Here is a 25,261-nt window from a genome sequence, read left to right as displayed (position 1 = left end):
ATTTTAAGTCTACAAAAAAAAAAAAAATGTAAAAAAAAAATTCCAGACAATGCAACATTGTGTCAGTTGCACTATACCAGAATATTACAATAGCTTGTAATTTTTTTGCATATAGTTTGTGCTTGTTTGCACAAAAAGGGTGACATTCTTTCTTCTGTAGAACATAAAAAAGATGCATTGAAAGTAAATGGTGACTGAGGCTTGTCAGTCCATCACATTCTGTCTAACATCACCTTTGTGTTCCATGGAAGACATACAGGTTTGGAACGGCATGAGGATGAGTGAATGATGACAACATTTTCATGTTTTGATTGAACTTTCCCTTTAAACAAACAAATGACTTAATAAAAAGGAGAACACATCAGACTTTGGACATTTTAATTGTTAAAAATGACGTATACCTTGGTTAATTCAGTTAATAATAATTTCTCTTCACATTCTGGTCATGTAGACCTTTTATATATATATAGGGAGCTCATGCAGTGATGTGTTAAATCATGTGGAGTGTGTTGCATGGTTGAACGGTACTTTCTGCTAACATATAATATTAAAGCTTAATTATAAACAACCAAACGCTAACATTAAAAAACTTTGATCTACCATATGTATAGATATTGCATAGAATAAAAAGCCATGCTGGATACTATGCATACATAAAAAGCAGTCAGCAATGTAGACTCAGAGACAGATAAGGTATACAAGTATAAAATGAAGTCACAGGTTTGCAAGAATACTCAAAGAGATAAGTGCATCAGTATGAAGAACATTCAGATAACTATAGAGATATTTCAAGTGATTTCATACATCAATGTACAATACATGTACAAATTAAACATGGTAGGACATTTTGCAAAGCCCTTAATTGATAGAATCTTATGCCACCTTACCATTTTGTATACAGTCATATGATACCAGATCATCACATACAGTCATACCAGAAACATGGTGGCATGTTTGCGATAAGTTAAAGGCTTGCTTGAAACAGAAGTCATTCATAAATACAAAAAAATAAATAAAATACAAAAAAAAAAATAAAATAAATAAAAGCCTGTATCAAACAGTAGAATATCTTTCATGCAGTATATAAATATATATATATATATATATATATATATATATATATATATATATATTTGCCTGACATGGATAAAGTTGACTTGAGTAAAAGATTCTAAATTAAAAGCAACACAATCATGCAAGAAATGTTTAGATTTTCACACAATAAATCAGGTTCTGTTCCATTTAGACATCCTTCTCACACCAGCCTTGGGTGGTCATTTTATTCCATTCTTCCACTTAACTTTTCCATCTTTGCTTTGTTTATCAATGCGCTGAACCATGAGGAATGTTCATATGATCATGAAATTTATGTCTTTATCTGTAACAGTAAACAACTGATTAAATAATGTGTTTGCAAATAGATATATAGTACCTTTAGTTCCTCTATATATACAGCAATGGTAGACAAGGACAACTTCAAGATTTTAGGCAATATACAGTGTATTTGTGTAAGGTAAAGAGTATGTTTTTAAATGCTGGAACTGGTCACTATTTCTGTTCTGTATACTGTTTTTCATGGTTTTACTAGTTTTCAATGGTGCTTTGGTCAAAAATGTATATTTTAAAACATTAATATTCCATAAAGACTCTCAATAAATATGAAGTCATGAAAGCTACATGCACAGTCATTGTAATAAAAGTTGACAAATGCAGTTTGGTATAGGTTTAGATTGAGATTAGCATGTTATACTGCAGGATAAGTTAAACTTAATTTCAAGACAATTTTAAATGAACAATTAAAACAAATTATATACTGTAATGTCTGAAGTTTTTTATTTGATTTGTACACAATAATTATTCATGAGAATCTGATTCGCTACACAACACTGATGATATATGATAAAATTATGTCATGTTGACTGCTCATATGCAGTTTTGCAGCTACTTTTGAATAAGAAATATGTCTGGTGTAATTGAATACTCACCTTGTAATGATCAAATCAATTTGTATTTCTCTGACGCAGGTTTTTATCTTTGTGGTTGTTGGTGGAATTGGTTTTCCTTGAAGGTGAGATTACAAAATGAGTCAGCACATGCGAAACACAAAAGTCCAAATGACAAATCCACAGTTTCCTTCCGTAAAATTAAATTTCATTCATCGCATCCATTCACTACGATAGACACCTTACATTCTGTATAAATAAGACAACCACTGGCATCAGTTATCTAGGGGAGTTGGATCATAAATCTTATTAAATGTAAATCTGATACTTACATTGGCCCAGCTTGTTCATCATCTTGGGTATGATAGGAAGCAAAACAACAATTTAAGTGTTCTGTAACAGTTCCAACCAGCATAATACTTCAGTTATTATATAAATGCCATAAACTGACTGCATGAAGTAGGCCATAATTAACTAAGAGCCAAATTTTCTTTCAATATTGAAGCTATTTTGCACAGTATCACTCACTGTATAATTGATTGTCAGTGAACAAAGACTTCACTCCATCATAAATATAATGCTTTGTTGTGAGTAATTAAATGGCTTGCACTGCATAACAGTACAATAACAGAGAAGAAATAATAAAACCATGCAACTCATGGAGAAACTATCTAGCAATAGATCCAATCCACCCACCAAGACACCCACCTATACACTTCATTTAAAGACCATAATACCTTATACTTGTTATTAGCTCTTTTGAAATCACTTGTATATCATATAAATGGTGTATTTAACATACAACTGGAGCTCTAAAATGAACAAAACTAAAAATGCAATATGACATTCAAGCATAAAATAATGGCTCATTTTAACATACTGATTGACGTTTGAGTTGATGCATATTCATTTTAACATTCAAGTTTTTTGCAACAACAAAATGCAAATTCAAAGGAGAAAAGAAGAAAAAAGTACAATCTTATGCTCATGCCAACGTTCATAAATGTTAGAACAGACTTTAGTGGAGAGGATGTACATATAAACAGAGGTCATTTGAAGGTTAAAACAGCAACAGGCAGCATTCCAGTGTTGAAGGCAAAATAAAAGGCTACTTTAAGCTTAAATCAAACAAAACATGTTTGAACTAACTAATTGAAATTGTATTTATGGGCAATGCCTATAGTTTCATTCAAGTTGCATGCAGGTCTTTCACTTACCACAGTGTGTTTAATGTTGTGCCATTCAGAGAGAAAAAAAATGTGTTATGTTGTTAAATATTAATCACAAGTACATCCTTTGAAGTAAGTTATAAATGTGTGATTTAATTTCTAAAATGAAAAGTGCAGTGATAAAACATAAAAATAAATAAATAAAAACAGGGACCAAAATCTACAATTGTGTTTCACAAATTACAGCTGAAGCTGAATGTATACACCATGCAGCTGCAGTTTGAAAAATATATTTGTCCACATGCACACACACAATGTTTAATATTGGCAAAAAGCAATCTAATAAATTCATTTATGGGTCCTTCATCTGTACCACTGAAGTCAATACTGGGTAAAACCACTAGGTGGCGATGCTAGCCAAACAACTTCCCATTCAACGTCATATCATCCGAAGTAATTAGCAATGCAGGATGTGCTAAACCTTTTCCATTGCAAGTAGTGTCTAAATACTAATTAAATGTCAGAAGAAACATATATGTGGTAATCTTGCATTAGGGATTAAAAACACAACAACATAAACAACAGGAAATTGTGCCATTATTTACTCAACCGTCTGACTTTCTTGTTTTCTGTAGAATGTTAAGAGACTGATTCATTTTCATTGAATGGAAATAAGATGCAATGAAAGTGAGGCTAATATTTTGCTTATCATCTAAAGTCACAGTACAGGTTTTGTAACAACACAAGGTTGAGTAAATTATGACAGATTTAATTATTATTATTCCTTTGGCCCATTAGAGTGCTTTGTTCCAAAAGAGAACTACAAAGTATGTTAAGTCGGGGCTTAAGTAAACTTACTGGCATTCAGCAATATATTCTGATGGACTGATAACGCCTAGTTTTCCCATCCAATATATTCTATGTGAGCTCTAAGTGGCATGGTACTACACCTCCAGTCCGCACACATCAATAATTCACTGCCCACTACCTAGCCATACACTACGAGGGTCATATTTCCCTTGAATACCAGATTAGTGTCTATTGAGTGTATATGGCCTGAATGGCCTCAGACTGAATTATTGAGTAAGAGAACAGGTCAGAATCAGATAACAGAGTGTATGGTTCCAATAATGGAGAACAGTGAATTCAGAAGCCTTTGGGGAAAAAAAGGTGATTGGTATAAAGGTTGATCTTAAAAAAAGGTTGATCTTTTTTTTAAATCTTCCTTTAAATAAATATAGTTATTATATTTCATACCTAATTCAGATCTAGATGGTTTCGATATGCAAATTCCCTGGTAAAATCAACAAAAGCTAACCATGTGTATACACGTATTCATGTGAACATTTGTGTGCAAACATTTCCACACAGAAATCACAGATTAATCAATATGTTTGCACATTTGAATTAAATTTAGGATAGACTTTAGAACCAATCACTGACTCCCGGTGGCCTTAGAAAATGTTCAGAAATGTTTATATATACAGTACTGTGCAAAAGTCTTAGGAGCATTATATTTTTCACAAACCTTTTGTCTTAAAATTATTATTTGATATAATCTGCTTTTAGTGTATCAGAAGAAAATATCAATTTTAGATTTCAACATTCCCTTTGCAAACAGAATTGAATAGAAGAAGTACAACAAGGAGCTCAAAAGCCAGAGGCAGTTGAGACAGTGTAAATGCAGTAGATAGAAGAACTGTGGCAAGTACTCCAAGAAGCTTGAAACATCCCATCTGCCAACAACCAAGAAACACTGGGTCCAGGTGTACCTATGATAACTGGTGTTGTTTTGAAGGCAAAGGTTGTCACACCAAATATTGATTTAACTTTTTTATGTTTACTGGAATTTGTATGATGTTAGTTGTAAAATTAAAACTATTTGGCAGATGATATTTGCACCATGGTTTCACCAAGGCATTTTTGTAAATTTACAGAACATCACAAAATTAACCATGGTACTATTTTAGCACCATATTATTGTACTAACAAAACCATTGTTAATTGCATTAAAACTATAGTTTCTGCCAAATAACATTTGAAAAACATTATAAAAGACACTCTTTTATAGACATCCTCACTAAGCAAAAATTTTCTACAAGTATTTAAAACTTTTGCAAAGTACTGTACATAGTCTAATTCCTTGTATTGATGTTTGTTAATGACAGGCCAATATTATATTCTTGACAGATAACAGTAGCTTTGAAATTAGTGATAGACTGATAAATCAGCTAATACTTGGCCATTTTTGAACCATCATTTGCTAACATTCAATTCTATTGTATTGCATATGGGTAAATGACATGATTTTGGATTTTAGATTCTAGATCTATTCAATTATTAAAAAACACATAGAAAATGTAATTCACATTAAACAATTACTTAAATACAACTCTACTGAAATTTGAGATTGTGTTTTTAAATATTCATATTTAAAAACTTTTGCCCACCAAATGAAAGGCAAGAGGTGTAACCAAAATGCATATAGCCATTCTATTGTCATGTTACAAAATATAAATAAATAAAAACAGAGAATACCCCCTTCAAATAGAGTAACCCTAAGAAAACGAATCAATATTTGTTTCTAAAACAATTCATTTTATTTTAAAAAAGATAACAAAATAAAATAAAGAAATAATATGTAGTTGAAATCAGAAGTTTTCATACACCTTAGCCAAAAACATTTAAACAGTTTTTCACAATTCCTGACATTTAATCGTAGAAAAAATTCTTAGGTCAGTTCTCAAGTCAAGGTCACTATTTTAAGAATGTGAAATGTCAGAATAATAGTAGAGAGAATTGTTTATTTCAGCTTTTATTTATTTCATGACATTCCCAGTGGGTTAGAAGTTTACATAGGCTTTGTTAGTATTTGGTAGTATTGCCTTTAAATTGTTTAACTTGGGTCAAACATTTTGGGTAGCCTGCCACAAACTTCTCACAATAAGTTGCTGGAATTTGCCTATTCCTCCAGACAGAACTGGCGTAAGGGAGTCAGGTTTGTAGGCCTCCTTGCTCATACATGCTTTTCAGTTCTGCCCACATATTTTCTATCAGATTGAGGTCAGGGCTTTGTGACGGCCACTCCAATACCTTGACTTTGTTGCCCTTAAGCCATTTTGCCACACCTTTGGAAGTATGCTTGAGGTCATTGTCCATTTGGAAGACCCATTTTCCACCGAGTTTTAACTTCCTGGCTGATGTCATAATATGTTGCTTGAATATATACACTTAATTTTCCTTCCTCATGATGCCATCTATTTAGTGAAGTGCACCAGTCTCTCCTGCAGCAAAGCATCCCAACAACATGATGCTGCCACCCCCATGCTTGACAGTTGGGATGGGGTTTTTCGGCTTGCAAACCTCACCCTTTTTCCTCCAAATATAACGGTGTCATTATGGCCAAACAATTACATTTTTGTTTCATCAGACCAGGTGACATTTCTCCAAAAAGTAAGATCTTTGTCCCTATGTGCACTTGCAAACTGTATTCTGGCTTTTTTATGGTGGTTTTGGAGCAGTGGCTTCTTCCTTGCTGTTCAGCCTTTCAGTTTATGTCGATATAGGACTTGCTTTACTGTGGATATAGATACTTGTCTACCTGTTTCCTCCAGCATCTTCAAAAGGTCCTTTGCTGTTGTTCTGTGATTGATTTGCACTTTTTACACCAAACTACGTTCATCTCTAGGATACAGAATGCATCTCCTTGCTGATTGGTATGATGGCTGCATGTTCCCATGGTGTTTATACTTGCGTACTATTGTTAGTAAAGATAACCGTGGTACCTTCAGGTGTTTGGAAATTGCACCCAAGGATGAACCAGACTTGTGGAGGTCCACAATTTTTTTCTGAGGTCTTGGCTAATTTTAGATTTTCCCAAAGAGGCACTGAGTTTGAAGGTAGGCCTTAAAATACATCTACATGTACACCTAAATTTGACTCCAATTAGCCAATCAGAATCTAATTGTCTAATTGCCTAAAGGCTTAACATCATTTTCTGAAATATTCCAAGCTGCTTAAAGGCACAGTTAACTTGATGTATGTAAACTTCTGATCCAATGCAATTGTGATATAGTCAATTAAAAGTGAAACAATCTGTCAGTAAACAATTGATGGAAAAATTACTCGTGTCATGCACAAAGTAGATGTTAGTGTTGGGTTTGAGTCCACCTTAGTCGAGTCAGAGTCAAGTCCGAGTCTCAACAACTGTAGAGAGCTCATCATTATGAAGACAAAGCCAAATTTAGAGGACATTTAGTGGCAATTTTGAAATCCCGGCCGGATGATTTTTTTCAGGTCTGAAAAAAAAGGACATGTCCAGAATAAAATAGGATGTATGGTCACCCTATGTTACATAATTAGCTTGTTTGTTTGTCATTACATCACAAATGCCATGGACTCGGCTGGACTCGGAAACAAATTCTGATTCCTAAAGGCTTCAGTCCAAGTCAAAAGTCCATTAAAATAGGACTCGTGACTCGAAATCAAGTCTGAACTCGAGTACCCCAACTCTAGTAGATGTCCTAAACAACTTGCCAAAACTATAGTTTGCTAATATGAAATCTGTGGAGAGGTTAAAAAATTTGTTTTAATGACTTCAACCTAAGTGTATGTAAACATCTAACTTCAACTGTATATATACATATACAGTATATGTACACTGACCATCCACAACATTAAAACCACCTGCCTAATACATTTACATTTACATTTATGCATTTGGCAGACACTTTTATCCAAAGCGACTTACAGAGCCCTTATTACAGGGACAACCCCCCCGGAGCAACCTGGAGTTAAGTGCTTTGCTCAAGGACACAATGGTGGTGGCTGTGGGGATCGAACCAACGATCTTCTGATTACCAGTTTACCAGTTATGTGGTTTAGACCACTACATCACCACCACTCACTAATATCATGTAGGTCGCCCTCGTACCACCAAAACAGCTTTGACTCTTCGTGGTATGGACTTTAGAAGGTGTCCTGTGGTATCTGGCACCAAGACATTAGCAGCAGATCCTTTAAGTCTTGTAAGTTGAGAGGTAGGGCCTCCATGAATCGGACTTGTTGGTCCAGCACATACCATAGATGCTCAAGCAGATTGAAATCTGGGGAATTTGGAGAGCCTTGAGCGCCCATGACCCTGGCATCGGTTTTTCGACTGTCCTTCCTAGTACCACTTTTGGTAGGTATTAACCACTGCATACCAGGAACACCCCACAAGACCTGCCGTTTTGGAGATGCTCTGACCCAGTCATCTAGCCATCATAATTTGGCCCATGTCAAAGTCGCTCAGATCCTTACGCTTGCCCATTTTTCCTGCTTCCAACACATGAAATTCAAGAACTGACTGTTCACTTGCTGCCTAATATATCCCACCCCTTGACAGGTGCCATTGTAATGATATAATCAATGCTATTCACTTCAACTGTCAGTGGTTTTAATGTTGTGGCTGATCAGTGTATATTTATAATATTTTACTTTTTGAAAGTATTGATTAAGATGAGATGCTTATATATATTAAAGGTGCAAGTAAAGTGTTTTATTTCCATATACTTGATGGTTACACCACTTGCCATTTCTTTAAATATTTGTATAAAGTTTAAATGCACAAAATTTATGAAACCAACACAGACACAAATATAAAATGTACGTAAATAGACACATTTAATTTGAAATAGATTAAAACAATTTATAATTTCTCATTTTTATTATCTCAGACCACCTTATTTGTCAATGACCCATGCACATAGCTGTATATTTTGGTATTTAATCTAGAAAATGATGGTCAGGACAATCATGTGTCTTGTGCTGACTCCTAGTAATGCTTTTTAAATTTGAAAAACGTAAACCTCAAACCTTCTGTCAACTTTTGTCCAAAGAAAATCTGCCTTAAATCAACAATACAATAGTCCATATTGAGACAGTCACTTAACCCACCCTTTAAAACTCACCATCAGGCATGTCATCTGGCTTCTTGCGCTTCTCGTAGATGGCGATGATGAGCACCAGGATGATGATCTCGGCGAGGACCCCCAGGAGGGGCCACAGGGGGGCCAGGATGCTACGGACCCGCAGCACAGATATCATGGAGGTGGAGCCAATGACATTGGTCGCATTGCACTCATATTCTCCAGGGTCAGCGGTGATGTCCAGGTTGGTGATGGACAGCTTGGTGAAGCCATCCCTGTTGCTGACGAAGAAACGGCCAGAGGAGTTGTCAATTTCCTGGGAGGTGATTGATGGGGTAGGAGGAAAAAGAGTGCCAAGAAGGAGAGGTGAACGAGGGTGAAGGAAAGTCACCCATTTATACACTAATACAATTCTGCACATATCTAAAAAATAAATAAAAAAAAGTTAACCTTGTATTAAACTAAAAATGTTTAAAGGTAACTAAAGCAATATATAACTATAACTCATAAGTAACTGAATAATGTTCACTTTATTTATACTGTAGCAAGGGACAGTCAAGCTCTAAAAAATAAAATACAAATAAAAACACCATAAAAGTGTTTAATAGGACTTGTGTGCTGTATTCCAAATCCTCTGAAGCCATGTGGCTTCACACACAAAGCTAAGTATTTTATGATACTTTTATGGTGCTTTTGTATCGTGAATATAGCAGTGCCAATACTCTACCAAACATCTCCTTTAGTGTAAGAAATAAGAAAAGAAAGAGAGTCATATTGGCTTTGGTTTAGACACGAGGGTGAGTAAATTATTTTTGAGAGAACCATTCCTTTAAACTACCAAACTAAAAGATAAAGATAAGGATACCATGTAGACGCCATTGTCAAGTTTACGCCAGGCCCACAGGGGATAAGGATAACCCACGGATTTGCAGTAGAGGACGGCTTCCTCCCCCTCATTCTTATTCTCACTGCGCTTGTGCCCTGTGATGTCTGGCGCAGCTATGAGAGGAGAGCAGAGGACAGTGAGAGCTTTAATATCAGAACACATTGCTCTGCACATGGGGATAGCTCACCCAAAATTTTTATTATTTCATCATTTACATTTACAATATATGTTCTCCAGAAGAAAGAAAGTCATATGGGTTTGGAACAACATGAAGTCGAGCAAATGATGACAGAATATTTATTTTTGGGTGAACTATTCCTTTAAAGGTGCACTCACTCTTTTGTCGTCTTGGACTTAATTGTGTCGTCTTGGACTTACACTGACACCCAGTGGCATGGATGTAGCATCATTCAACAAACTAGTTTTCAGTTACTGAAGCCATTGTAGAAATTCACTATTCACAGTCAGCCATAATTTATTTAATCATTGACAGAAAGTGTTCAACAACAGGGCGGTTTCTGAAATGAAAGCCCAAAAAATAAAGTTCAGTTGAAAGCCTACACAGGTGGTTGGCGCATGAGCTTCAACTGCTATACGACCCATAAAGATGTCTTTTTAATTCCTTCAGACTCGAGTTATACAAATGCAGGTATCTCCTGACCTCCTTACACATGCACACTTGACATGTATATCCAGTGTTGCCAATTTGGGGAATTTGTCACCAAATGTATTGATTTTCTCATAGTTGCTGTGACTTTTAATGATATGCTGTGAAATATTTAAAATTTTGGCTATATTTAAATATACAGTACTTTAGCGATTCTTTGGCGATTTTGGGCAAATAATTAATGAAGACATACGCAAAGTCATACTATGTGATAAGAAGCACATTCTTAAGCACATCACGAGTGTAAAACCCTTTTCTGGTCAAAAGCAGGTGCCAATGGACTCATTTGCATTACCTAGGAATTTGTCTGTTGCAGAGACTGAATGCACCTTAGCCCTTTACAGTGCTGAGCATGAATCAATCAATTAAACACTTAGAAGATTTATGCAAAGCCTGTTTTAAAGCTGCTGCCATCAAATTACACACTATGTCGGTGAACTTGTTTTATGGCCATTTTATATGCATTTTATAATATACACATACATACATAGGCCTTATCCTATTCAGTGACTTTTTGTGAAAAATTTAGACTTTTGAGGGTGGTTCTGGAGATTTTCAGAGGGAGGACACTGTGCACATCCCGTATACACCCACTAATTTGTGCAAGTAATTCCAGTCACATGCGCATTCTGTCCGTTCAGAGTATGCACAGGAAAAAAAAAATACAATCGAGCTGCACCTGTTCAGTGCTCAAGCACACTGTTGATGACGAAATATGTGTCACATGTCCTACACACAGATGCCAAGCATTTACGGCTGATCGAAGGGCTTAAGCGAGCAGTGTTCAGCTGGTCATGTGATCGTAACATGGCAGCCCCATGAGGAGACCCTCTCCGTGTAAAAAAATACAGCATTTTTAAGGTTACAGATATATGGCTACTTATAGGATATTAGTGAGTGCTCATGTGAGTGTATACATTTGTTTCCAAATTACTAAAGTTAAGTGTAATGATCTGGTTTGGGACTTTAAAATATGAGGTATATGAAAATATATGTACAGTCGGGTTCGGATTAATGTGATCTGAAAGTTAGATTTTCTTGCCTCCATTGAAGTGCACAAGCTTGTGGAATCAAAGGCAGCATGAGTGCATGCTGTCATTAAGTCAACTTTTTACTCAAAGTTTTGCTGATAATAGTATGTGCTATGGAAAAAATACAAATTTCAAAACTGCATTTCCACTAGTGGTCTCAGACTTTTGGACCCTTGCGATGATTTTTACCATCTGCTGCTGTCACTGGCATTTGAAGACTAAATGGTTAAGATCTCATTTATGTAAAAACATATACACTGAATATATGGAGCCATAACTGGATGATTTACATTGAAGTCTCAAAGGCTTAGTCACTGAGCGACCAGCAGCAATATTAAATGTAAAGCTTTTACATCAAAAGGTTGCTATATTATTCATGATGGATTGAAGAGCTCACACAAATAGGCTAAACATCCATGTAGAAACAAAAATATAAAGCTTCACATATTGTGATTCATAAGTCAAATGATAACCTTCTTTTCAGCCTTAAGTGACACCAAATGCGTCAGGAGAGTGCATGAGAGACAGAGAGAGAGAGAGAGAGAGAGAGAGAGAGAGAGAAGAGAGAGAGAGAGAGAGAGAGATTATATCCCTACCCCCTCAGACATGCAGGCCACCATCTGGTGCCTGTGAGCTGACTGCAGGATAACCAGAAAGAGGTGACCAGGACAGGCTTAAACCGCATGGCACTTTACCAGCTGATGATCTCTCGCACACAAACCAATCAGCCTGTTAGCTTTAAAGGCAATTATTTAACAGAGGATCGTGAGGAGATCTGATCTGGTACTGTAGCTGACATTTTGGTATATACATCCGGTGACTGTAGGCCTTAGAAATCAAGAATTAATGAAATGAAAAAGAATTAAATATCTTCACTATAATAGTGGAGTTTAAATGTCTGAGTACACACTGAAAATCTGGGATTCAAATGTCTACATTTCCAGGCCTACATTCTAGGATTTAGATCAAATGAAAACAAATAAATATTATGATGTAAAATGAATAAGAAATATTTAAGATTTCTTGATCACCAATGAAGAAAGCAAATTTGTGACACTGACAATGTTACAGTTATTCCTACGAATGAAAGGTCAGATTTCCTTGCTTCCATTGATACACACATGATGCTCTTTGGAACATTCTCAAAACATGCTGGGATTACATGTATCATCAGGTCTATGCCAGCTTGAGTGCATGCTGTCATTAAAGTTGATAATAATAAAAAACACTGTAATATATTAAAAAAGCTAAATAGAATCATTTCCACAAATGGACTTTTGAATGATGTATAACATTAATTAATACAGCACACATCACAATGTTTAATAGGAGTCCACAAAATGATCAATAATGTAAACTATTCTCATCCTGTATTGCCAAGTAGTGAACAAACCCTGGTTGTCTTTCCTGCCCAACTAACCAAGCTAATGCTCACTTCCATGCTGTTATGGCCTTTCTGAGCATCCAAGCACAGCTCTGACTCAGCATATGCTGTGTGCAAGAGATGGAAAAACAGATTGACCCCACCAACATGTTTAAAATGTTGACACTCATCAGGAAACTTCCCTCTAAACCATCTTGAGGGGATATTAAATAAGGCACAGACAATTAAATGTTATGTTGTAAATTTTTAGCAATATGAGGTGATTATCTTACCTTTTACCTCAATGGTGGCATTTGTTGGGGGGGCCATGTCGAACATGTACACGCACATATACTCGCCCGCATCATCTGGCCTGGGTTTATTAAGTCTGTGTAAAAGAAAACATGCACCATGTTGAGTTAATTCTAGAGACTGTTGTGTGTGAAAATCCCAGGAGATCAGCAGTTACAGAAATACTCAAACCAGCCCACCTGGCACCAACAATCATGCTACGGTCCAAATCACTGAGATCACATTTTTCCCCTTTCATGGATGATTGTTGGCGCCAGATGGGCTGGTTTGAGTATTTCTGTAACTGTTGATTTCCTGGGATTTTCACACACAACAGTCTCTAGAATTTACTCAGAATGGTGCCAAAAAACAAAAAACATCCAGTAAGTGGCAGTTCTGCGAATGGAAATGCCTTGTTGGCGAGAGAGGTCAACAGAGAATGGCCAGACAGGTTTGAACGGACTAAGTCTACAGTAACTTTGATAACCAATCTGTATAATTGTGGTGAGAAGAATATCATCACATTATGCTATTCTGAGATGTGGGTTGGCACTGTTTTGTGGCATAAGGGGGACCTACACAATATTAGGCAGGTCGTTTCAATGTTGTGGCTGATCAGTTTATATACTGTATATAGCTGGATATGTAGACTACATTAACTGTGGAATGTGTTTTTAAATTTGGTTTCTCCTGGTATTTCTGACATATCTGCTGAAACAGAATTTTTGTTTAGCCTATGTCTGTACAGTGTGCAAGTATAACAATGTTATTCTGGAGAAACGAGGTGTCAAGCAATGGTGAAAGGTCAAGCACACATTTTGCACACAAATACAGACATTAAAAGAAATTAGAAAAAATTAATTAAGCCTATAAACAGGTGAAAGATCCACCACTGGATCTCAGGGGTGGGCTTCCCCACCACATCACAGTACAGCTCAAAGGTGTCGCCCGTCAGCTTAGTCTCAGAGAGAGGGGACTTCACGAACCCCGCTGAGGGGCGGCACAGTAAAACAGGAGGAAAAAGCACAGTAAATCTATATCAAAACGTTTAGGCTACACTCGAGGCTTATTTTGTGTGCACATATTTTAAAATAATTAAAATAAAATAAATTATTTAGTTACATTAAATGTGCAGAAATTGCGAAATGCTGTGGAATAAATAGCAAGAGCGAGCTTCTATATATTTCTAGAAGAGAAAAGCAGAAAAAATGCACAAGTTTTGGTTTCTCCGCAATCCTCCATGTGCAGATGTATTCTGAATAGATTTACAAGAATTTTAACTTATTTGAGGCATTTAAACTGGATAAAGGCTATCCCATGCATTAACCTTCATTGGCGAAATTGATGTACATGTGGTCAGCTTTACGAGATGGGCAAACGAGATCTGCTTAAAATCATCAATTCTCTGGTCAGGAATTCAACATTTTGAAGTCATTATACGTGCCTTTTCCAAATAAGGTATTCTGCTTCGGGCACATCCCTAGTATTTTGGCTTTGCTATATGCAATGCATAATTTAAATGAATTAAAACTGATTGAATACCGTTCACAAGACTCTACACTCTCATTTAAGTTTTAAACATTCATTTCCATGAAGCACTTCTCTGGGTGCAGCGCCAACAAAATGTCTCTGGTAAGAAACCTGTTTAAGGTTTTTGACTGAAACATGTTTTGGTTGTAAAGAGTAGCATTTCTAGTTTCATTTGTTATGCCACTTTAAAAAAATCCATTCATCTTTCGTGCATCAGCGCGCTGATAAACATGAAGTCCACGTATGTGGAAAATGGGACCATTTTCTCTCAGAAGTAAAAAAAAAAAAAGTTAATTCTTTTGTATAATTTTCAACTATTACACATCTGTGGGTCATTTTGTTTCATTTTAATAACATTTTTGTATATTTTATTTTGTTATCACTGTACAATATGGTTCTATTCATTAACATTAGTAAATGCATTCCTATATATTTACTATGCATTTTCACATTGAGAACAAATGTATTCATCCAAAAGCTGAAAAAAAAAAATGTATTTAAAAAAATTATTTACACGTTGTACTACTACAAATGTAGATGGAATGTCATTATACAATTTATCATAGATTATTAATCCTTTGAGCTTTATATGTTATATATACTTGTTTTTTTTATTAGACATTATGTCAAGTCAAAACGCTCCAACATTGTTGTTTACACTGAGCCCGCTTCATCTCAGATACCTCTAATGTGTCGGCTCTTCTTCTGTGAACTGGATAATGACATGCAGCGCGCAAGCGCCCTCTTGCGACGGACAACTGTATAAACAGCCTTATCGACGATTGCTGTCAAGATTACTTAAAGCATTTTTCCTGAAATTAATTAACCGATTATCGATAAGTTTAAGCGATCAAATGATTAATGAAAATTAAAACATTTTCTATTAATCATTAATATCCCTAGTCCAGATGAATTCGATTATTCTAAAAAAATGAAATAAATAAAAAAATTCCACAAAACAATTACTTGAATACACCTCTTCTGTGATTATCATATTGTCAGTTTTTGAGTTTAAAGTCATTTTGATATTTTTTTTTCTTCTGGTGCTTAAAGCAAAACATGTCATGTGGTGTAAAAAAAAAAAAGTCTCATTAAAAGCTGAAATTCTTGATAAATTAAATGTTGGCATGAGTAGTGCAGAATAATATTTTATTAATATTTCTTAAAATAATAAGCAGTGAAACAATAGTGTTGTAAAATATGATTAATATTTAAAAACACTTTTGTCCTCCAATCAAAAACAAATTGGTGTAACCAACATGTAGGTGGCCATTTTGTTGTATATGTTGACAAAAAACATAAAACAGAGCAGACCCCTTTAGACCCTCAAGACTGACCGTAAAGTACAAAAACAAAATCAACAACATCAATAAAAACAAGATATTCTAAAAATGTTATTAAAAGGCACATTTTGTTCAGGTCATATGGGGTAACTGTGAGAAAAATTCATATTAATTAAAAAAAATTACCCTGAAAATGTGTTTGAAAACGTTTTAAGTTAATGAATATATTCTTTTATACTCTCATGTACTCGATTACAAGGAAAGTATTTTAATACTTTTTACTTGATAGCTACACCACATGACATTTTTCTTTTTATCTATTTAATTCATTTATTTATTTATTTTGTAGAAAACGCTATAAAAATTTATGAAAACCAAGATTACATTTCTAAGAACTTGAGTATTTTGAACTAGATTTTTTTTTTAAGATTTCTTATTAACACCTATTATATATCATTATAACAACTCAGACAACCTTATTTGTCAATAACCTCTTTAACAGATAAATTTAACTCATTGGCATTATTATTAAAAGAATCAGTGCACTCGAACAGAATGAATAACCCTCAGGTAGAGTTAACACTAAAGCAGGTTAAATGTTAGCAGAGCACTAGCTAGTGCACGTTTTATTAGTCTGATTAGATTAGGAGTCAGGCAGAGAGATTAGCAACACGTGGCCGTACAGAGGGAGATTTAGACCAGTGCAGAGCACCATCAACAGCAGATAGTCAGTCACCATATTAAACGTTTACAAAACAAAGGCTAACTCAGCTAATGAGAATGACTATACACTACCAATTTTTAACTCACAATTTTTAAGAAGTTTATCTTGGTATATTTAGACCTGAGTTTTTTTTTCTTTCTTTTCTATTTGTTCATTTTCATTTTTGGGTCAACTATTCCTTTAATAACAGCTAGTTTATCAAATGAGTAAAATCTATAATCCCGGTTCCATGATGACCAAAATGCCAGAAAAAAGCCTCTTAAACATTGCTATAATATGTACCAAATCATCATGTCTATACAGCACACAAAATGTTCAATATCACAGAAGCAAGTACTTGTATTCTGTGTTCTTGCCATCGCCCCTTGTGTCTGGTATCTCCTCCCCATTCTTCATCCAGAAGCTCTCTCTGTGGGCGTTTTGAGAAGATGTGAGGTTGCACTGAAGCGTGATTGGTGGGCTGTGGTAACCCATGGGTAAGATCATGTGATCAGATGAAAAGATTGATGGTTCTGAAAACACAGATGTTTCAGTCAAGGCCAGAGAAATACTACATCATATTGATTGAAGAGGACTGCGAATATACCTCTATATACAGTATATGTGTCATATGCTGTACATATTGCATCACAGCTTTCTAAATAAAATAATACAAATATGAATCAATTTATTAACACTTTCACCTACAGTAAATTGTTTAACATTCTATAGAATATCATTTGTTATTACACAGCTCTCTGGAATACTTGATACTGATTTGAGAAATCGCAGCATTCTGAGGTCAAAGGTTTTTGGATAATGTCTGCAGGTTACGACAAACTGTGTTTCATGTCTCTAGTAGATCTTAGAGCCTTTTTATTATTACATATTCAACAAATTTAAACTTAAATCAATATTTCGTGTCCATTTATAGATGTATTTGGTAAACAGCTGTGTAATAAGCAGGATCATTTACAGTCATTCTCATAAAATAAACCCCTTCAGGACAATACAAGTCCTGATCGTGCAATCGTGGTTTATTTTTGGTTGACCACTCATATTTGGATGACCACTTAACAAGCTATCTTACAAGATTCCAAGGATTCCATGGAAGAGCAAAAACTGTACTATTGTCATGGTCAGCAACACAATGAAAGAAACACCGACATTTCTCAAGGAGCAGGACAAGGACATTTTAATTTACACTCAATAAGGGCTTGCTAGCTACACAAATAGGTTATTGCATACATACTGCCACATATCTAGATACCATAAGGGCAGGAGTGATCTACAGAGGGATTACACAGACTGTTTAGTAGTCTCGTTACAGAAATGTTCATACTAAAACAGAGGGAGGTGGAAAAGAGAACATCCACTAAAACTAGATCCTACATCCTCTAACCTTGGCCACCGCACTATTTTAAAAGGAGGAAAATCAAGGAGGCGTATGGGTTCATTAGCACCCCCACTACACGGTGGATTGCACAGTTAACTCACTCTGCAACACGGTAACTGTTGCCTGGGCTCGAATCCAGGTAGTTGATGGATTCTGACGTAAATCGTTACGCCGCGGGTCGTTACTGGCTCTGCACTCGTAAATCCCAGAATCCTCGATGGTGACGCGAGTGACGGCTAATACGCTAACTCCGTTGATTCCGTACGCAGTGTTGATGGACATGCGTTGCTTGCGCGCGCCATCCCACAGCTGGAAGAAGCTGTCAACCCTGTTCACCTCTGCATACCACCACTGGATCTCAGGGGTGGGCTTCCCCACCACATCACAGTACAGCTCAAAGGTGTCGCCCGTCAGCTTAGTCTCAGAGAGAGGGGACTTCACGAACCCCGCTGAGGGGCGGCACAGTAAAACAGGAGGAAAAAGATAAATAAAGAGATGGGAGTAAAGGAAAAGAAGTAAAAGAGAGGGCAGAGGATGGAAAGAAGAAAACATAAAAGATTAAACTCAAAAGTCCAAACAAAACATTTAAAATTAAATAAATAAATGAACATTAAACGTAAAAATTGACTGAAATCAAGAAAATAAAACAGGTAAGGGATATGTTTTGAGATTGAACACTAGCTTCCAACTAATTATTATTATTATTTTTTTTTAATAATTGGATACTGTATGTAAAACTGGAAACTGGACCTCACATGTGCTGATATGTTCAACAACAATTCCTGCGTCGGCCACTGGAGCAGAAGTTTGAATTTCGGTAAGCACACCGATTTCAAAAGTAGAACTTTGGACCTACTGTCATCGAATTCACAGTGCGATCAGTTTGTTTTATAGATACAAAAATGTGCATACTCTGGATAGTTTACATACTTTTTACTTGTAGATATTTTAAGTGTAGTATGGTGGTATGTTATTCTGAACATAGCAATACAGTTTGGAGGAAATGCAGAGATCCTTGATGCAGTTCAGAAAGGTAGATGGCCTTGAGCAGTGCAGTAATGTCTATAGCGCTCTAAATCCGAGAACCTCAGTGCAATCTCACAATTCATATGTGGGCGTGCTGATAGACAGGCTGTTTCCATAGAAGCATACTAGTTGAGCAGGTAGGCCTTTTAAAATGTGGAGGACTGCAAACCACACTTCATGCATGTCTGCCTCTCTCTCATTCACTGTGTAGTGTAAGCTGATTGCATTCAGATATAAAGTGCAACGCTTTGGAAAGTGTAAATCCGGATAATGCAATAAGTGTCTATAACAACAAAATTGCATAGTGATCTATCACAAGGGCTTTCTGCTTTCCAATGTCATCAGTGAAAATACAATTAAAACAATTGTATTGAAATTATAAAAAAAAAGCTGAACAGTGAGTGGTTTACAAGTACTGTACAAGTAAAAGTTTCAAGTAACAAGTACAAGTGAAGTTTAGAACATTTTATTATTTTTTCTTCTTGCATCGCCCACTTTTGCTACATATTTGGGCAACTTTTGTTTCAAATTCAAATACATAATTTTTTGGTTATTGTACTATAGATTAAAAAAGGCAAATGTTCCTATATTTACTTTGTTTAAAGGATGTATTGTCAGTGGGTCAGATTTGAGCTTGTGGGAAGAAGAGATGAAAAAGATCAATAGAGCTAATAAAAATTAACTACAAAATGTTTCCTTTGAGATGATGTTGTGTAACTGTGCGGAGGAGCTTTTTTGATGGTTGCATTTCATTGTCAAGTTTAACAGAACAGTTTATTTTACTTACAGCTCCGTTGATTCTGTTGAAAGTGATTTTGTAATGATAAAAGTATGATCACAAAGAGAAATACAGCAGGACTAGATATGATTTTTACATCTAAACCACCATTATGCTCAACAAGGATGATGCAAGATACCAGGGGTTTTATATCACAATACACTCAAATGTAAAAAGTTAATAACTATTTGGTTGAACTTGATTCAGTTATGGACAGTGGTTCTACATGCTTCAAATTAGTTTTCTTAAATTAAAATGGCCATGTAATTTCAACTTAAAACTTCAAGTAGAAGGAACTTAACTGAATCAAGTAAACCCAACAAAATGCAACTCAAAATATCTCAAATCAAACAGTTTTAGTGCTATGCTAGCTAGTGACAGGAAATGTTAGCATGCTAGATCATGCTGGTGGGTAGCACTACTGAGTGCAACTTGGTCACTATGTTGCAGTTATGTTACGTTGTCCAGCTGATATATAGCTGTGCAATGTTTATAAGCCTCACTCTCCCGACCTCAAGAGGTGCACTAGTGACTGGCGCTAGAGGCTGTAGCCTTTAGCCTCCTTGTTAGCGCATCTGCCTCCCATGCCGGAGACGCCGACTCGAGTCCTGTATGGAGTGGGTAGAACAGGAGCGTCAAAATGGTGCCATGACCCAGATGGAAGTGAGGTTTAGGGGGGGTGAGTGTAATGGGAGCCAGCTGGTAGATAGCTTTGCAATGTGTATAAACCTCACTCTCCTGACCTCAAGAGGTGCACTATTGACTGGCGCTAGAGGCTGTAGCCTTTAGCCTCCTTGTTAGCGCATCTGCCTCCCATGCCGGAGACGCCGGCTCGAGTCCCGTATTGAGTGGGTAGAACAGGAGTGTCACAATGGTGCCGTGACCCAGATGGAAGTGAGGTATAGGGGGGGTGAGTGTAATGGGAGCCAGCTGGTAGATAGCTGTGCAATTTGTATAAACCTCACTCTCTTGACCTCAAGAGGTGCACTAGCGACTGACGCTAGAGGCTGTAGACTTGTTAGCGCACCCGCCTCCCATGCCGGAGACGCTGGTTTGAGTCCTGTACGGAGCGGGTAGAACAGGAGCATCACAGTTAGCACAGAAATTACTGAATGGACAAAGCCACATGTACAGCAGAATAATGTATTGGTCCTCTATAGGCTCAAGCTCCACTCTTCACCATAAACCACAAAACTTTTAAATCTCAACATAACAAAACATTAAACACCAACACATCTCCCCCTTTATATTTATTTTGACACATAAAATAACTCTTACATTTAAAAATGTACTCTCCCTGTCGAGTCCCATGCAAAGCATGCTGGGAACTAGAAATCCTCTGCCCAGTCTCAGTTAACCAAACAAAAATGTTAATGTTGTCCCAACGCAAATGGATTAAGTTAAGATAACAAGACAACTTTTTAGTTGAATCAACTGTGATTTAATTTCCTTTGGTTACATTCATTTTATTTTTGTAATATGAACATGGGGATTGTGTAAAACTGGCAATAGTAAATGTTCATTTTTGAGTTAACAATGAACAATTTTACTGCATGCAATGTTCATTACATACTATATTAATTAAATTTTCAACATTAAAAGATGTATACATTAGCAATTATAGTTATAGTTAATGCATTATGAACTTACGATGACATTGTATTTTAACATTAACAGAATAATAATAAAAAAAGTCTCATTCATATTTAGTTTATGATACCCAGCATGTACTCATAATTAGAAGACGAAAAAAAGGCAAATAAAATGAGGAGCTTCCCACATCCCTGTGTGCTTGAAAATAAACCAACATAGTGTCTGACCCTCACAATTTACTGAATTAAGTTGGAATTAACAAGCTTCCAGCAGCCTATTTAAAGGGAATTGCTTAAAAGGTATGAAAACTGTGTGACATCCCCTTGCAGTACATGCTATAATGGACTTGTAGTTACTGTATGTGGACAGAGTTTGCATGTTAATGAATCCACACAAATAGCCTCTCACTAATAATGGAAGCGAAAACCTTATTACCCTGAAGGCAGATAGCCCTGTTGTGCTCTTGATATCCAGAACTAGTGTTGTCATGGATCGGTACCGATACCAGTTTTCTATACCAATTTTGATCCCACAGCAAGAACATTGCTAATATGATAATGTGCAATTGAACACACTCCTTTAGCCTATTTAAAGTTCAATTTCAATGTAAATAATAAATTAAAAGACATGCATGTTTCCTTCAAGTGTTTATAACACTAATTTGTTTTTAAGCAGGGCCCTACTTAAATCTGTTTATATTTTTTCCCCAAATAATTTTTTCTTTTTTTTTTAATTATTTTTCAAGAATTCCATGTTTTAAAGTTTAAAAATGGTTTCTAATCAAAACATTTTCCCTAAAAATTTTAAAACTTTTAACAAGTAAAAAATAAACAATTACTTGACAACATACCATTGCATTGTTTAACAAACTTTTATTCAGTACAAAAGCACTCTTGCTTGTGAAATATTGCTTAATTTTTTTATTATTACAATCATTATTCATTAACCATTATTTATTATTATAATCATTATTTCACTATAATCACTTCATTTTACTCTACAGTTATAATATATTTATTTTGCCATTTCTTCAATTTCAGACATTTAGCTTTTATTATGAATCAAGCTTTTATTTTGACAGAAGTTTAACCTCTCCGGATAAACAATTCACTACATGGCTCATTGTGATCGTTAAAGTGCAAATGCTCTGATTTAATTATACAAATAATGCTTTAGTGTATTAGTGCTCTGCTCTGTCATCTCTCATTCAACGTAAATAATCCTTATAGCCTGTGGAGTTTCCAGTGTATGAGTGGTCTGCTTCACACATTCATTTAAACAGTAGGGTTATAGCCCCCCAGCAAGATGCTGCCCTGGGCAACTGCCCATGTCGCCCATGCCTACATCCGCCACTGAATTTTAAGCTCATGCTGCTCATACAGACTAAGATTGCAGCATTTTGCAGTTTAATAGTCACACTAGGATATATCACGATTTGAATTTGATTAGTTGTGTATTTCAGTGTTAAAGCAGTAACATAGTAACAAATACGCATATGAGCATTTGAAAGTAGTCGTGTGTCAGTCATAATGCACGCTTGTACCGGATAGAGTCGGTACTACCTGAACTGTAGAATCACTGGTATCATTACATCTTTTTTGTTTAGTACCGACTTGGTACCAAAGTACAAGTACTTTTGACAACACTACCCAGATCCATGAAAAGACAATGCCAGAATGATCTATTTGACCAAATGTGTGTGTGGTGTATGTTGGGTCATGCATTTGTGTGTGCAAAAGAAAAGCACTGATGAGAGATGAATGGAGATGTGTCGGTTTTGATCTCCTCAGGAGATTGTGGCCCTTCACGAGAAACACATAGGCAATGATGTACAATTCATTAGGAGACAATTGAGTCCAATTAATGGGTCACTGAATCATGCACATGGACATCATGAAGTACTTTTGCACCTTAATTAATTGCATTTAATTTAGTTTGATGATGCAAGAGGTGAGAATTTGACCAAATAAAGAACAAATTAGTTAAACTGTAGTCATTCATTATAGGTTATGGGCAAATGTGTTCTCCCTGCTCAGGCGCATTCCAGGCCCTGGAGTTAGATGCTTCCATTTAAATCGGACGGTCTCATGTGATACAGCTCATTAATTGAGAGCGTCTATGACGTCATAATGCACCGCGGTTAAGACTTTAACGTGTCAGCGCTCACGGGGAGGACATTAACGCATGCATCCCGTTGCTGCATCGGCACTATAAATAGAAACATGCAGCAGAATGGACTGGTGCTATTTACGGCGCTGCGGAGGACCTGCGCTTAAAGCGGGTACCTGCCTCTACCGTACCGTTCCTATTTGACTAATTAGTTACCAAGAATTTATGCGCAAAAACTGCTTCAAAATCAATCAAAACTGTTTCGAGATCGTATTCGAAACAAAAAATAAATGGGAACATGCAGTAGCTTTCCTGATGAATTCCTGAGTCATGAGCCTCTGCATTAGATTGTCACATGCAAATTAAGCACAAGTGTGAAAAATTCTGTTCGCACTGAATTATTGATGTAATCGGTCCGTGTTGGGCCAGGATGGGTTTCATTAACAAGAAGCAGATGACCCGATCAGCGGTTCCCTCATCGTCCTATCTCAATGATTCTCTTGAAAGGGAATCGACTCTAAATGAAGCCTGAACACAAATGAACATAGCTACAAATAGATGCTCCCTCTGGGACGAGTCGCCAAATATAATAATGTAACCCATCTGTGATAATATTTAAGTAGGCTGGAATTTAAAGGGCCGGTCACATCGAACGCATTTTTGTGTCTGTCTGCGTTCGTTTTCCGTCGTTTTTATGCAAAAATTCACTAAATGGACATCTAGACGCATTTGTCAGGTAAAAAATGAGCATCAACTTTTAAAAGCGCGTCCGCGTTCTATTCTATGCGTTGAGCTTATTGCGATTTTAGGGCAAGAACGCGCTCGGTCTGTACGGCATTGGACTGTCTGGTTCAGTTCTGTTTTAAAACTGATTTGCAATGCGCTTTGCCATTCATTTCCACAAGGACATTTTTCTTACATATGTAATATATAACTCTCACCTCTCATGAGCGTCCATTTAATTCTGAGTATTTGCCAAAGCAATGTTGCGGAGAGGTGAGTTTGTCCTGTGCACTGAATTTACCTGCATCTGCCGCAAACATGAATACATCCTTCCCTTATCAACCGCAAGACATTCCGTCTCATCCCACAAGAAACCATAATTTATGATCACATTATTCCTTAGGCGAAATGAAATAAATTTTTTATTAAAGCCTTACCGTTCTGAGCAGAGCCCGAATGCAGCATCATGACTCCGAATAATATCATCAACCGATTCCCCGCGCAAGACATTTTTCTAGGTCGTCCAAATACCTGGAATATGTGTGGAGGGATGCGGAGGAAGAAATGAGTGGAGAGGGAGCAGCTACAATGACGAGGCGACCCTGGATGGAGCTCGAATCGGGTCACGCAGAAGCCCGTCGCCTAGCAATAGTGCGCGCAGATAAGTAGATGCAGTCGTTACACTTACATCCGGTTTAATGAGGCTAGAAGACGATGGCGCCGTCCTCTTAAATTCCCGCGAGAACAGACTTGTCCTGCTTACATCCCAGATAAATAAACAGAATCCCCAGGTGTACTAATGATCAAATTAAAGTCGTTTTTTTAAGAGTTATTTGGAGGTCCTTATAGGGGGCTCATGGA

At 36.3% G+C, this 25,261-nt stretch overlaps 1 protein-coding gene across 1 annotated transcript; it reads right to left on the bottom strand.

The window, feature by feature from the left end:
• Positions 1–364: 364 nt before the first annotated feature.
• On the bottom strand, positions 365–25,082 carry LOC127640749 (neuroplastin-like). The gene is made up of 8 exons (XM_052123471.1): positions 24,838–25,082; positions 17,134–17,308; positions 13,262–13,356; positions 9,887–10,020; positions 9,064–9,337; positions 2,276–2,297; positions 1,986–2,061; positions 365–1,378 (listed from the first exon to the last, which is right to left on the bottom strand). Exons 1-7 carry the CDS (start codon positions 24,908–24,910, stop codon positions 2,001–2,003), a joined length of 834 nt encoding a protein of 277 aa, XP_051979431.1. The 5' UTR covers positions 24,911–25,082; the 3' UTR covers positions 365–1,378; positions 1,986–2,000.
• Positions 25,083–25,261: the final 179 nt, after the last annotated feature.

The sequence above is a fragment of the Xyrauchen texanus genome, chromosome 49 (assembly GCF_025860055.1).
Source record: "Xyrauchen texanus isolate HMW12.3.18 chromosome 49, RBS_HiC_50CHRs, whole genome shotgun sequence".
NCBI classification, from domain to species: domain Eukaryota; kingdom Metazoa; phylum Chordata; class Actinopteri; order Cypriniformes; family Catostomidae; genus Xyrauchen; species Xyrauchen texanus.
The sequence above is the reverse complement of the archived record's forward strand: the minus strand, read 5'-3'. Positions and strand labels throughout refer to the sequence as shown.